At 34.1% G+C, this 15,380-nt stretch overlaps 1 protein-coding gene across 1 annotated transcript; it reads right to left on the bottom strand.

Annotated features, from left to right (window-relative positions):
• Positions 1 to 3,791: 3,791 nt before the first annotated feature.
• LOC148625584 (glutamine synthetase-like) lies at positions 3,792 to 5,353 on the bottom strand. Its single transcript, XM_088569173.1, has 2 exons — positions 5,331 to 5,353; positions 3,792 to 4,282 (listed from the first exon to the last, which is right to left on the bottom strand). Exons 1-2 carry the CDS (start codon positions 5,351 to 5,353, stop codon positions 3,928 to 3,930), a joined length of 378 nt encoding a protein of 125 aa, XP_088425299.1. The 3' UTR covers positions 3,792 to 3,927.
• Between the last annotated feature and the right edge of the window lie 10,027 nt (positions 5,354 to 15,380).

Raw genomic sequence — 15,380 nt, 5'->3', positions numbered from 1 at the left:
TCAAGTCCGGGGTAGACAAACGAGGAAAGGAAAACTATGACTCGTTGAATAAATCAGTTTTCATGGTGCTGATGGATACACCATAACGATCTACGAGTTCAAAAATTTGGTTTTCAGGGTAACAAGGATTTGTCATTTTAGTAATGAGTTTGTATTGCTGAAGTTTGCTTCTTTTGATCGTTATAGCATTAACTCCCCAATGTTTATTTGTCGAGTTGTGTTAAGACCGCATATATCTATTCGACATTATAAATAGATGTCAAACTGATACATTGTGAAATTAATTATGTGTTAATACCATGATTTTTAAATTTTATTCCAGCTCAATCCAGTTCACCAGCCTGGTTGAATGATTAAGTTGGTATAGAATATATAACCGCTTCAATCGCTAAAGAACTTGAGGGTGTCAAAAGAATAGGCTGGCAGCAGCGCTAAGCATGTCACAAAAGGTGAATAGTGCTCAGAACCCTGGCCGGGGTGATGAAATTGGACAACTTGCATGCTATATGCTGGGGTTGCAAGACCATAATACGGAAAACATGACCGCAAACCATAGTGGTACACCGTGTTGGGAAATATGCTACATTCCTTGCACGTTAAAGAACCCTGTTTTGGTATTCTATCGAGTAGGAAACTTCGCGCTCCGCCAAAGGAGGCTAAATTGCCATATCCTACCCACCTCTCCCTCTTTCCAGTGGCAATCAAAACCATCGACCTTATTGTCAACGTGTCCTTTCCCATTTTCATTTCATAATCATTTCATGTTCATTTTATCATTCATTTCATCGCCTGGATAGAGCTGAAATATTGCTGTTCAGTCGTTAAACCCCAATAATCAATCAATCAATCATGAAACGCTGTTGACAAAAACTGCCAATCCAACAAATAAAAAATAAGTAAATGAACCCGAAAATGCATTAACTAAGTATTAGCCGATCAACCTTATCTACAATGTCGTTAAAAATTCAGCTTTTTCAAGCACATTCACGTATAGGAGAGGGAACATTTGGTAACGGTCAAACAGTAGCAAATATAGGATGTTGAAATGCTACTGGTAATGCTCTCCCTCCTAATTTTCATTTTTTCTTGGAGAAAGGATGAATGATAAGTTGCTGAAAATTTCTTCTAGTATGTGGGCAAAGTTTCTGAGACTGGATGATCCAAGTCGATACTCTTTTTTTAAGACTTTATCAAATTATTTTGTAGAAGACATACCACGCACTACTGATGCTTTTTGATGATTAAAGAACACATGAGTAAAAGTGTAATAGATTGGACTAAGCAGTTCCATCTAATTCTGTTTATAAAAGAATTACCAACCAATTGATGTCGGTTGCTATGGTCCACTTCAAAAGAATTTCTGCAACAAATCCATGCAGATATGTGCCATTAAAAATATGCAAGATGGGTGGCATGCAGGGCATACAGAACTGTTTTCCGAAGCAAATCTGCAAACTGCATTAAGGAAGTGCGGAATTTATCAATTTTAAAATTACATTATACATATTTCACCACTTTTACCATCTGAATCTTCTTTTTTCAGACATGGCTGAGTGTGTTTCTGAGAGCATGGAAATTGTTGGAAGAGTTAATATTGTACAGAGTAGTGGTGTTAAAAAGTACTGAAGTTTAAGAAGGGTAGTTTGCAGATACCTAGTATTGAAAAAGAAGTTAAAGGTGGCAGTGAGAGCATGAGTGTTAAAGGAGAGAGGGACACTATGAAGAGAAATGTACTTAGTAAAGTAGTTGGTGGTTAGTCCATGACAAACGATGAAGGTCCGAAAAAGTTAAAGGAGTAAGTCGAAAAGTATGCTTGCAAGAAAACTGATAATGTAAAAGGTAAAGAGGAGAGTAGAAAGATAAGCATTATGAACTCTAAACACAAACAACAGGAAAAGAAGTGGCTGGAGTGAAAAAAAGAGTGAATAGAATGTTTAAAAACTGCAATGTTGTGAGATTCATAGAAGTCATGATTTAGTGGACAAGCACCAGTGTATGTAAGTGAAGATACAGAGTTAGACCGTGATAGTAAGAATACAGAGGAGAAAATTGTTGTGTATGTAAGCAGTTTTTACACCTGATGCGGTAGGAAAATGTGAGTTTGATTTTTACCATATGGGTTCAATGTGGGAAAAGGTGCAAATAGTGCCTCACATTTCAAAGCATGAACTTTTTCATTTATGAATATGTAGACGGGGGTATCCATCTCTTATCCATTACTTCTCCTGCATGTCTGAATGGAATTTAATGAAACTTTCGCAGAATCTTCATAAAGTATTCTAGTTGTGCACCTCCTAAATCAATATGGAGGTTAAATTTTCATGTTGTAAAATGTTGTAATGTTGTAAAAACCGTAACTGCATTATTACTTAAGTAGCAATCTTAGTATGAATCAAGCAAACTTTGTAATATGTGATACACCTAACAAAAGGCTACACATTTTCATTTTTTGTTTGTTTATATGTTGAACTGTATTATCATTCATTCCAATCCGTTAGCTCTAAGAAGATAATTCACATTGAAAATTCAATACTTTCTATTGTATTTCAGTATTATTGACAGAGTTATCTCCTTTAATTCTGAATTCTACAGTACATTCCTGATTATTAATATCTCCTATGAACAGGGGCTATATGAAAAGCCACATGTACATTTCTGTTTACTATTACATTTTAAACAAAATATCACATTTTGCATGATTCTTAGCTGGAGTACTACTTAATCATTAATCATGGGTGCGGGAAAAGTCGTTTTAGTAATAAGAAGAATGCGACTTTCTGTTGCATTGTTGGAGTATATATGACTTTAGTATGTGCATGTGATATTTGTAAGATTTGTTGGGTTACAGCAAAAATGCAAAACCCTCTCTCACCGTTTCTTACCCCTAACGAGGGTTTTACGGTTTCAGCGTCGAATACATGGATTTTTTAACGTTGGTGTTTGATAATTTACGTTCATTTCCTAAGAAAAAAGTGGAAAGCGATAGTATATTACCCTGCATGACAGTTCAGTCTATTTATATAGCAGTAAGAACATTCGGTGCTTATATAATCAACCTTTAAGCTGTTGCTTGGCTTCATATGTATAAGTGTCCCGTTTCTCCTGTGTAAACAAAGCGAATTAATCTCAGTTTTTTGGGGGGGTTCTTTTCTTTTGTTCAATTAAGTTTAGTTTTATTTTGTTTTGTTTTTTGTTTTTTTGTTTTTTTTTTTGTTTATTTTTTTGTTTGCTTTAAAAACGATCGTAAGAAATCTCCTTTCGGGCACTCCTTCGGACATCATTTAGTCTGTAATGTTTTGTAGTTTTTGTACACATGTGTTACACCTCAGAACGTATTTCGTTTTAAGGTATAATACCAGTATTAAAGGGAACCAGGGAAAGTAGTCCGTAAAAAAAATAAAGTAGTTCCTAGGATGCATTGTATATTTTTTTGTGATTTATCCAGTATATGCAAACAGGGTATCATCTGAAAGCTTATCATGTAAGGTACACACTGAATACAACAGTTTTTTTAACTCTGATGTAGAGAAAATATTTTAGAGTGTAGATCTTAAGCCCATTGATTTCCAAACGAAAGTAGTATTTTTAGTACCTGTCTACTTTCATTTCAACGTTCTTTCTTAGAAGCATTAAAGGTATGCTGCATATGCTGGTATTTTTATGAGAGAGTCTTTAAAGGGTCGCCTCTATGATGAAACCTGTTAAAGTTCATTTTAACAACTTAAAAAAAATTGCTCAATTCAACATAGAAAGTAATGGAACTTTTAATAGTGGTTTTACACCTATTAATATCAAAATTTGTTTTATCATTGTTATACCAGTAAAACTATCAAGCAAATAGAGATATGAAGCTGCTTTAAAATTTGATATTAAAACATATTTAACATTAAATGTTGGTATGTTGTAAGGTTGATGACATACTTAACGTTATTGGACACTGTCCCAAAAACTTAAATCCTTCAAATGTAAGTAACCGGGTTTCAAATAGTCCCCAAATATGCTAGCGCGCAAAGTACCCTCTGCTGCCGCGTAAGGATCAACTGCTGCTGAAGGTCGTCTGTCTTCAAAATATCCACAACCTTTTACATCAACAAGCGGAGGAATTCTAACAGTTGTAAATCTTTTTTTGCCAACATTTACATTAAAACTGTTTAGTTCAGGGTTTTTCTTACGAAAGGTCTTCAGTCTTTCTATATCATTTCCTGTCAATGTAAGGTCATACATACCCACTAATGGTCCTTCTTCAGACTTAGCGAGAAGATCGATAGCACGATGAATAAATCTGTAATAAAAGTTTGTTTGTTTGTTGGGGTTTAACGTCCGAGCAGCAATATTTCAGCTATATTCAGACAATGAACATGAAATGAAAAAAAGGATGGGTCACAAGGATAATAGGGTCGACAAATTTTGATTGCCACTGGAAAAAGGGGGATGGGTAAGGTCGGGCAATTAAGCCTCCTGTGGCGGAGCGCAAAGGTTCCTACTCCTATCGAATACCACAGCAGGGTTCTTTAACGTGCGATGAACATGGCATCTTTCCCAACACGGTGCACCACTATGGTTTGCGGTCAGGTTTTCCGTATTAAAGCCTGACAACCCCAGCATGCAACACGCCAGGGGTACCCCATTCCACCACCTGGGGCACACATCCAAGTTGCTCTGTGGGCAGAGCGCCTAGCCCCCGGCTAGGTTTCTGAGCACTATTTAGTCGCCTTATACAACAAGCTTAGCGCTGCTGCAGGCCTATTCTTTTAACACCCGGACCTGCACGGGGCCTGTAATACGAAGGCGTATTTAATGTTTAATGAATATTTATTTATGCTTTTTGTCGTACAGTGATCGTGCAAATGACAACACTTTCAGACCCGTGCGCTCTGTTGGGAAAGATGCCACGTTACTCGCACGTTAAAGAACCCTGTTGTGGTATTCGATAGGAGTAGGAACCTTTGCGCCCCGCCACAGGAGGTTAAATTGCCCGACCTTACCTATCTGCCCTTTTTTCCAGTGGCAATCAAAATTTGTCGACCCTATTATCCTTGTGACCCATCCTGTTTTTATCATTTCATGTTCATTTTATCATCCATTTCATGTTCATTGTCTGAATATAGCTGAAATATTGCTGCTCGGACGTTAAACCCCAACAAACAAACAAACAAACAAACAAAGACAACACTGCATATTGAAGACGATAAGATCGTTCCCATAGTTTACTAGTTTACATGAGACGCTTTTTCTTTCATTTTTTGGTACATTCGTTATGTATATTATCTTACCATTTACCATAAACAACATCAGCTTGTAAAGTCTTAAAACGTACGTAATTTACTAACATTATTCCATTTTTTTCTCTCATTTTCATTGTACTAAAATTCCGATGTGCAGTGGTTATAATGGTATATCAGGGGAAGTTACAGGACTTAAAGACACTCGCAACCCAAACATCTCTGCCAATCGATGCAGTATATACCGAGAAATGTTCAGGTGGTCGCCAATAGTCTCCCCTGGACATGGACCTATCTGGTACTCCCACTGAAAAATGTAGCGTCTTTACATATGACTGTTTAGAAAACAATTCTTCTTATGCTTTGAAATATAACCAACAGGACACGAAATAAAAAAAAACATTTTCTTCTTGTCTATTACAGGTAAAATAAGCCAATGCATTTTATATTATACTTCTGTTGGAGCTTACAGTTATAAAAAAAGATATCCGAAACTTTTTCTTACAGATCTTTTTTAACAATCATGTTGTCTTTTACCTAAGAACTATTTATTATGTTCCCATAGATTGATTGGTTTCTCTGTTGCAACCACATATCTTCACCTCAACATACAAACAGGCCAACATGTATTTATTTGATAATTCTCTTTCTACAGAGACACTCCTGTTGTTTGGGTGATCAATTCTCATGTAATGAACTGAAATTACTGATATGTGTTACTTTTAACTTTTGTGTCCCGTTTACATTAACAGATCTAAAAACGGGGATACTCAAATATAGCCTTAACTCAAGTATGGAATAAAAGACTGGAAATTTAAGATTTTTGAAAGTCTTATATAACGTTTTTCATGATTTTAATTAAATCATTATGATTTATATAATATTATTAAACCGAACTTTAGCGTAGTACATTATACAAAAATTATATGTAGCACTACACATTTGTCTTTCATTTAAATATAGAAAAACATGCAAGGGGTCATTGCTTATTTGTAATGACAATCTTTCAAATATATAACGTCTATCTTTATTAAAGCTTGCCTAAGTTACATAAAAAAGTATTTTAATCAATTTTACCTTACTTCCTTTCTTAACGAGAATTTTAATATACTAGATCACTTGAAATTGAATGTTTAAAGAAAACTCAAGGATTTTAGGGAAATGAGTTATGTTGCTACAAGATTAAAGTCATCACTACAGAAGTTTTATGGCCGTCATCATGAACTCGTGGATCGTTATGATGTATCCATCAGCACCATGAAAACTGATTTATTCAACGGGTCATAGTTTTCCTTTCCTCGTTTGTCTACCCCGAACTTGACTTTTTATGAGCAACTCGGCGGATGTTTCTAGAAAAGCAGAGGACGCTTACCCTACCGGTGCACCTGGTCCATGCTCCCAGCTTTTAGTGGAGTCCGAGTTGCTCATTTACTTTTGTTACTTTGTATATATGATTTTAGTTACTTTATGTCCTTTGTTGTGTATGTCTGTTTCCCATGTCTGGTCTTTGTCCCTGGATTACATTCTTTTGATTACCTCTATAGCCTTGGTTCCCTTGATTACTGTTTTGTTAAATGTTCTTTGTTGTTGTGACCGCTGATTTACCTATTATGACAATAGCATGCAAATGATTTTTAATCACCACTGGTATAGTCACGCCACAATGGAAGAGGGAGGTTCAGCACGCTGTGAAACTATATTTAACCCACCATTTCGTTTGAAGTGCCTATACCACGACAGGACCATTGCGATACCAGCTGCTCCGATGATGTAATATCTATTTTGCAAGATTTATTTGGACTTGACATGATTTTAAATTTGATTAGTGCTCGGTATTTTTTTTGTTACCCTTATATATTCTGTATAGACAGTAATGCTTTCAAAACCTCAATGTCTATTCTTAAGACAACACTTGGATAAAACTAATTTAGAAAACACTAAGATGGGTAGGAAAATCAAGGGATGCATGATATCGAACGAAAAAAAAAGAACATCAGTGAGGTATAACAACTAGGCAAAGAAAATAGACATGTACATTGTAAATATGAAACAAACAAAACTACACGCACATAGAAACAACAAAAGAAATTCCCGAATTCCACAAAACAGGGAACATGTATCGGGTGCATCGGAAGGGTAAGTGTCCTGTTTTTGCTAGAAGCATTATAACCTAAAAAGACTTTCCAGAAAAAAAATATTTAATACAATAAATACAATATACAACAATATATAATGTTTATATCAAAGCGTTCGGTGACAGTAATTATCAGCGAGTATCAGACGAGTGTAACAAACATTTCCGCATCAGGTTAGAGCTAAATAAAATGTAATTTATTTGTGTTCGATTCGATTGGTGGTTTATTCGGTCTTGACTATCCTTGCATGGATTGTGTTAGTAGATGTGTGTTAGTAGTTGGAGGTAACGAAGCCCAGCTTTCGGGATACCTGACCAAAGAACTCAGTCAGAGTATGTCCTACTAGCGGCTGGGGTGCTCTGTGGACGCTCTAGCCTACTCCAAGACGCCACGTGGGTCCGAGAGCGTTTCCTCACTCTAACTGTTTGGGAGTACGTCAACGTGAAAAGTGTTATTTGTGTTTTCACGACGACCTAATAAATATGCATAAGTGAAAACCGGAAGTAACGCTCAATGACCATATATGGAAGCGTTACGTCATTGGTTCTCAATCTCCATTTAGGTACATTGAAAATGTATACACGTGCCCGAAAAAAGATTAATAAATCTTCCAAAATAGCCACTATATACGGTGCAGAGTGGTCCACTGGACTTTACTAGGCTTTACATTTTCGTTAGGCATACATCACCAAGTGGTGAATACACAACTACTTTGTACACTATTTTTCAGGACTTGAACTGGAGGGTGCTACTAAAATATGGACACACTTTGTATCGTTCTTTCTTTGCCGCTGTGTTATGTTAAAAATCAAGCCCGGTAGACCTAATTAAGACAAAGCGATACCGTTGACGACTTCTTTGATCTTGCATGCTATAGCATGCTAATATTTAAAAAGAAAAAACAATATTTGACAAATAGATGTTTTGTCGATAGCAAAATAAACTCTTAAGACAAAAGTGCAGATATACAAAAAAGATTTTTGATTTGTATAGTATGAAAAGGATACTGATGTACTAACCTCCTCCCTAAAAGAAAATTAATAAATTCCAGTATAAATTTGTCTGATGGTGGGTCATGTTAGCAACACAATATGAATAATGGTTTGTTTTTGATTAGATATATATATTTCCTGTTATATACTATATATTATAAAAAAAACCATGTTTCTATTATTTAACAATCAAATCATATGTGTGTTGCAAAATCAAATTTGTTCCACTCTTCATTGAACTTTGTAATTTGTTTGTTTTTGGTAGCAAATATAAATCTTTCAACGTCCTTTTCATGGTACAGATACTAAATACTTTTTAAAAAAATACGTCATATTATAAATATACTGTTTCAGGCTTAAAAAAACTAAGTTTGTGGCTTCTCCTTTACAAATCTTTTTTTTTACATCACCAAAAAGAAAATCTTATTATTAAACGATAGGCTTATACCATTCGATAAAAACCAGTAGTCTATACCTTCAATAAAACTTTGTACAACTTCACAATTCCAAAATAAATGTTCTATTGTTTCTGTGACATCACCACAAAATGTACCAACTGGGTTGTCTGAAATTTTAATCTTGTATAAATATTTATTTGTTGCTATAATTATGTGGTTATTCAAAACTGTAACCACTGTAATTTTGTATTTTTCGTAACTAAAATGGAAGTTTAAATATATAAATATATCTCTCCATTCATTATCACTATATTCTAACAGATCCCCCCACCCCCACCTTTTCTGTCCATATGGAATAATGTTTTGTATGAATACCTGATAAATAGCTTCTGAACCCTTTGTCTTTTTTATAATAGTTTGTATGACTGATGGAACAAAGGAGCATTGAAGTTTACTTTTCCCAAATGAATATGATCTTGCTAATCTAGATAGTGCTGATATAACACTGTTATACTTCATAATGGTTAGGGAAATATTAAATCTATTACGTAATTCTTGAGTGGAGAGAAAACTTCCATCCTCATTCATTATATCATTAACAAAAATAATTCCTTTTGTAAACCATTCTCTATAAAATATAGATTTATTTTCAACAAGAATATTCTTATTCATCCATATTGGTGTAAATAATAAATAATTCCAATCTGTATTGTCCTCTCTTTCTAAAAATAATTGCCATGCACTGAATACATCATACCAAAATTTATTTCTTATACTTGATAACATTTTAGTAGTATAGTTATTTCCTAACTTATGTAACCTTTCTTTATCTTACTTGGTATACAGAATATTTTATCATTTACACTCTGAATTGAATATTTTTCTTATCCATGTGTATCTAAGTGCAGTAATAAAAGAACCGACATCTACCATCTTTAAGCCACCATGCATATAATCCATATATAAAACTCCCTTCTTAATTCTATGAACTGGAGAATTCCATACAAAACAAAAAAAAATATCTCATTTATTTTCCTAACAATATCTATGTATGATTAGGCAATGTCAAAAACAAAAAATTCAGAACAGGAAGCATAAGTGTTTTGACTACAGATATTTTCCGAATAACTGTCAAGTTTCTTTTGGACCAAGTTATGGCAAGGTTTTTTTATTTGAAACAGTCTATCTTCATAGTTTATTGCTAATATTCTATTTAGATTTACGTCAAAAGTAATACCCAAATGTCTGAAAGTATTTGATCCCCATGACAAGTTTCTGTTGTGACAAAATCCAGTTCTCCCAAAGCTTCACTAAGAGAGTCTTCTCTTCCATCTAAAATAAAGGAAGTGTCATCAGCAAATTGTGATAGCTTATGCTCTACTTGTGTTACTTCTATACCTTGAATCCTACTATTTCCCCTTATCTTAATAGCTAAAATTTCTAAGCATAAAATAAAAAGATATGGGTCTCTTTGTCTACAACCACGGCAAATGTTAAAGAAGTCAGATAGATTACCTCCTTGTATAACTGTTGATCTAATATTTTTATAACAAAAAACTTAACCCAACTAATAATAGAATCGCCAAAATTTAAAATTTAAAAAACTGCAAAACACTTATACGAAAGTCCCAAGATATTGAATTTAATACAGAAAATTTTTCAGAAAATGTCTTGGTTTATTATCTGTGGGAAGGCAAGTGATTATTCCTTGTTTTTGTGTGACTGATAATTTTCCAGTATGTAAGCCATAATTTAAAGAATCCACAATAAAAAGTCTTAAATCCTTCCAAAAAAATTGAAAACCTCTGAAGAAATGCCGTCAGAACCAGATAATTTATTATTTTTCATTTTTTGTAATGTTAAACCGGCTTCAGTGACATTAATCTCTCCTTCTAAATATAATTTTCCTTCTTCAGTTAATTTTCTACAAACTAAATCTTAAAAATATATTTATATATAACATATTTTAATGTATTTACAGTACATCTGTTCATAGGATTATCACAGAAAAGTTTAGTCTCCTTTAGTATATCGAACTGATTTGTGACAATAGTACCATCCTCTTTTTCAATCTTGGGTATAATTTTACTAGTAAAGTTTCTTGATCCAAGCCACAAAAAAATTGTGTAGGCTTTACACCTTCTTCTATCCATTGATCCCTTGATCTAATTACTTTCACTTTTATTGTCTCTTTTCTGATATTTTCCTATTCTAATTTCTTATCTTCAAAATCTTTAAACTGTAACTCATCTAAATTTGTCTCAAGTATTTCTATTTCTGTAATTCCATTTCTGTTTTTCACCTTTCCTTTTTCTTATAGCTAGCATATTAAATGGTTTCCCCACTTATCTCCATCATCAAAGTATCAAAAAATAATTGCTTATTAATAGTCAACTGTAAATGTTCATTAAACACATTTTAAATTTTCTAAATTGTAAACCAAAGCACAACTTTGTCTTTTAACCTCAATAATTTTTTCTTTAACAAAATTAATGTAATCTTAATCATATAACAAAGAGTTATTGAACTTCCATAGTTCTTTGCCACGGAAAAATGGACAAAATTCTAATTCTAAATTAATCATTGAATGGTCAGATCTGTAGCTCGATTCCACACTACAATTTTTGAGAGCTGTAAAAAAGCTATCCGTCAAAAGAAAAAAAGTCTACTCTTGCTTGTTGCAATGGAGTTTTTTTTCTCCTTGTGTACCTCTTTGTATTAGGAAATAATTCTCTAAATGGGTCAACAAGACAATACTGTTGAATCATTTCTAACACTTTATCTCTTGATTTTGAGTTATTTAAATGCAAATAATTACAATAATCCATTTTTGGTTCGGTGACTAGGTTAAAATCACCACACAGTATAAAGTTTTTATTTCCCAGATCCTCTATAACACACATTAATTATTGGAAAAAGTGAGGATCATCTGTATTGGGGCCATATAAAGATAACAATGTTAATCTTTCTTTATCTACAATTATATCTAGTGCTAAGTAGTTTCCATTAAGATCTTTTTTCTCTTTTAAAACTTTCCTAATGTTACCGTATACTGAGATATCATAATCATATTAATTTAAAGTACAAAATAAATCAGACTTACTTCCCTTCCTTCAGTCATGGTTGATATCATCGTACATGCCAAACTTCATCTGTACGTCGTCCTGTGTTCTACCATAGATACCACAGTTGAAGTACCAAACTTGATCAATAAGTCCTGTGTTTTCCATTCTATTGATCAATGCCATATTACGTGTAGTCACATCATCAACAAATTTCACTTTGTTCTGCAACTGTTTTCTTTCTCTCATAAGTTTTCTCTACACATCTGTGTTAAAGCACTTAACAATTAATGGTCAACGTACTTGATCGGCAGGAAGGCGGTGGATTGCTACAATATCTCTATCTTCAAGTGTTACTTTTAAATCAGATTTTACCATCTCAATAAAATTTTGACGAAGATCTTGTTTCTCACGCCAAGGGAAATTGTACACTTGATATTGCTTTTTCCTAGAGTATTGCTCATTGTAGTTGCCGCTTGCATTTGCAACCTTGGCAATTTTAGATGCTTCTTTGATCTCTACATGGTTCGGCCACCAATGACACACGTGTCGACCCAGGTGACTTCGATAATGATTAAAATTAAATTAAATTTCTTTTGTCTGACGGATTTTGAAATGAAACAATTTACATGGAGAATTTGACACAATACACAGTATATGAGAATTTGACACAATACACAGTATACAATAGATGACCCTAGGTGCGTTTATGGGAGATTTTCTGGTACGGACAATATTTTCATAGGTCAGTTAAAACATTTAATCTAGCAAAAAAGATTTAGAGCACGAGGAAGCTTCAGCACGAAACCCTTATGTGTTATCACATAAAATCATCAAAAACCAATAAAAGTATATTAACATGTTCTTGCAGTGACTTTACATTACACTCCCTGGTACTGGTACACTTGTCAGGAGTAACGTTCCATAAAAAGGGTATATATTCAATCTCAGTTGTAGAAATCAGATAAAAAATGCACGTACTTCAACCACTCGATCTATGAATTGAGAACCAATGGCGTAACACGGTCACGTGACCACATGACTTATTAAAATTTGTATGGCATGGGTAATCGTCGATTTTTAATAAATTTATCATCAATTCAACCACGTAAGTGACTTCAAGGAGAATTTGGATTATATATATTAGGTGTAATAATTCATATAAACCAAAAATTGAAGAAAAAAAATTGCTCACAAACAAAACTGCTCACGTCAGGGTTTTGCTTACGGAAAGTCTCCAGTCTTTCTATTTTGTATCATGTCAATGTGGGGTCATACATATCAACTTATAGTTCTTTAAAAATAGAGAGGAGATCGATAACACGACGAATAAGTCTGTAATCAAAGAAACGAAGGCCTATATCATGCTTTTACTGTACAGTGATCGGGAAAATGGCAACACTTCATAGAGGATGACGATAAGATCGTTTCTTAGTCAACATGATTTGTTTCTTATCTGTATTTATTTGGCCAACACGTAATGTATATTTTCTTACCAATTACCATAAACAACATCAACAAATAAAGTCATAAAACGTAAGTGATGAACTAACATTATTCCATTTTTTCTCTCATTTTCTTTGTACTAACATTCAGATGTGTAGTACATATAGATGATATATAAGATGAAGTTCCGGGACATAGAGACATTCGTTCGTTACCCAAACATCTCCGCTGATCGATGTAGTATATACCGAAAAACGTTCAGGTGGTCGCCGATAGTCTTCCTTGGACATGAACCTATCTGGTACTTTCACTGGAAAATGTAGCGTCTTTAAATATGCCTCTTTAGCACTTTTTCTTTTGTTTCAAAAACATAATCTACCTTTGAAATCTACATCACTCGAATTAAAACAATGTTATTTTTGTTTTTACATTTTCTTCCTAATTATTTCAGGTAACAGAAGGCCCTCCATTTAATATATAACTTTTGTCAGAGCTTGAAGCAAAACTTCTCATTTTTCTAGTGTTTCTGTATTGAAAATCATTTTGTCTTTTGTTTTAGAACTATTTAATACGTTACCATAGTAATATTGCTTTCTCTATTGCTTCCTCATATCTTCGCCACGTCCGGGTGTCAAAAGAATAGGCCTGCAGCAGCGCTAAGCTTGTCGTAAAAGGCGACTAAATAGTGCTCAGAAACATAGCCGGGGGCTAGGCGCTCTGTCCAGAGCAACTGGGTTGTGTGCCTCAGGTGGTGGAATGGGGTACCCCTGGCGTGTTGCATGCTGAGGTTGTCAGGCTATAATTCGGAAAACCTGACCGCACACCATAGTGGTGCACCGAGTTGGGAAATATGCCACGTTCCTCGCACGTCAAAGAACACTGCTGTGGTATTTCATAGGAGTAGGAACCTTTGCGCTCCGCCACAGGTGGCTAAATTGTCCGACCTTAGCCATCCCTCCCTCTTTCTAGTGGCAATCAAAATTTGTCGGCCCTATCATCCTTGTGTCACATCCTTTTTATTCATTTCATGATCATTTTATCATCCATTTCATGTTCATCGTCTGAATATTGCTGCTCGGACGTTAAACCACAACAATCAATCAATCAATCCTCATATATTCACTTCAGCATACAAACAAGCCATCATATGTTTATTTGATAATTTTCTTTCTACAGAAACATTCCTTTTGTTTGTATGATTGATTCCCATGTAATGAACTGATATTGTCGACGTAAGTAAATTTAAGCTTTCGGACCCCGTTTACATAAGTAGATCTCAAATTGGGAATACCTCAAATTCAGCCTAAACTCAAACATAAAACTGGAGATTTTAGGGTTTTGGAACATTTCTTGATACTTGTGATTAAAATCATTTTATTTTATGTTATATTATTAAGTGTCAGTCCCAGTAAGAATCGGGCAGTCGGTGAAACATGGTATGAAAAAAACCATCATTTTGATAGTGAATTTTGACTGTTTACTCAATCAAAATCAAGGAAAACAGACAATATATTTCATCACAAGATATTATGCTGGACCATCGAGTTATAATTTCATTGAAATGCACTGAAAATGAAAATTTCAAAGGCAGAATACTCTATCAAAAATCTCTTTTTCTAACATTCTCTTGAAAAATACCTTACGACAACCTTAGCGCTGCTGTAGGCCTATTCTTTTGACACCTGGACCAGCACGGGACTGTTCAGTAATAAAAAAAATGACAGACTTTGCATTTGTTTAAAAGTATTTGTACTAACAAAGGATCGTTAATATACATTATCATGTTTTTGTATCGCTTTTTGAATGTTCGATATATGCATTCATGAGTTTTCGATTGTCCACAAAAATGTAAAAAAAAATTTCCAGATGGTTTCTCCAATGTCAACATCACAAAGGACTAGATTATGTGGAATCTTTAAAACTAGTTTAAGGATCATATACTTGTAATCTTCAATGTTGCCTGATCGTCCGTCCCACATGCAATTATCCCATTTCGGACAATCTTTAAATTAACAATTAGATTAATTGATTAACTATTTTTGTTATACAAATGATTCTTGATGTGTGATGAAAACAGGTCTAAACCTGTAAATACTAATTTTACGCAAGGTAATACGCATGAATA

Source organism: Perna viridis, chromosome 2 (assembly GCF_037379345.1).
Source record: "Perna viridis isolate PV_CMFRI_1.1 ecotype Kerala chromosome 2, ASM3737934v1, whole genome shotgun sequence".
NCBI lineage: Eukaryota > Metazoa > Mollusca > Bivalvia > Mytilida > Mytilidae > Perna > Perna viridis.
Note: the sequence above shows the minus strand (reverse complement) of the source record. Positions and strands in the feature narration are given on the sequence as shown.

Coding starts and splice junctions, on each gene's coding strand:
- LOC148625584 (XM_088569173.1), bottom strand. CDS start 5,353: ATGAGAGAAAAAAATGGAATAAT. Junction 4,283..5,330: donor AGAGAAAAAAATGGAATAAT/GTTAGTAAATTA, acceptor CTTTTATTACAG/ATTTATTCATCGTGCTATCG.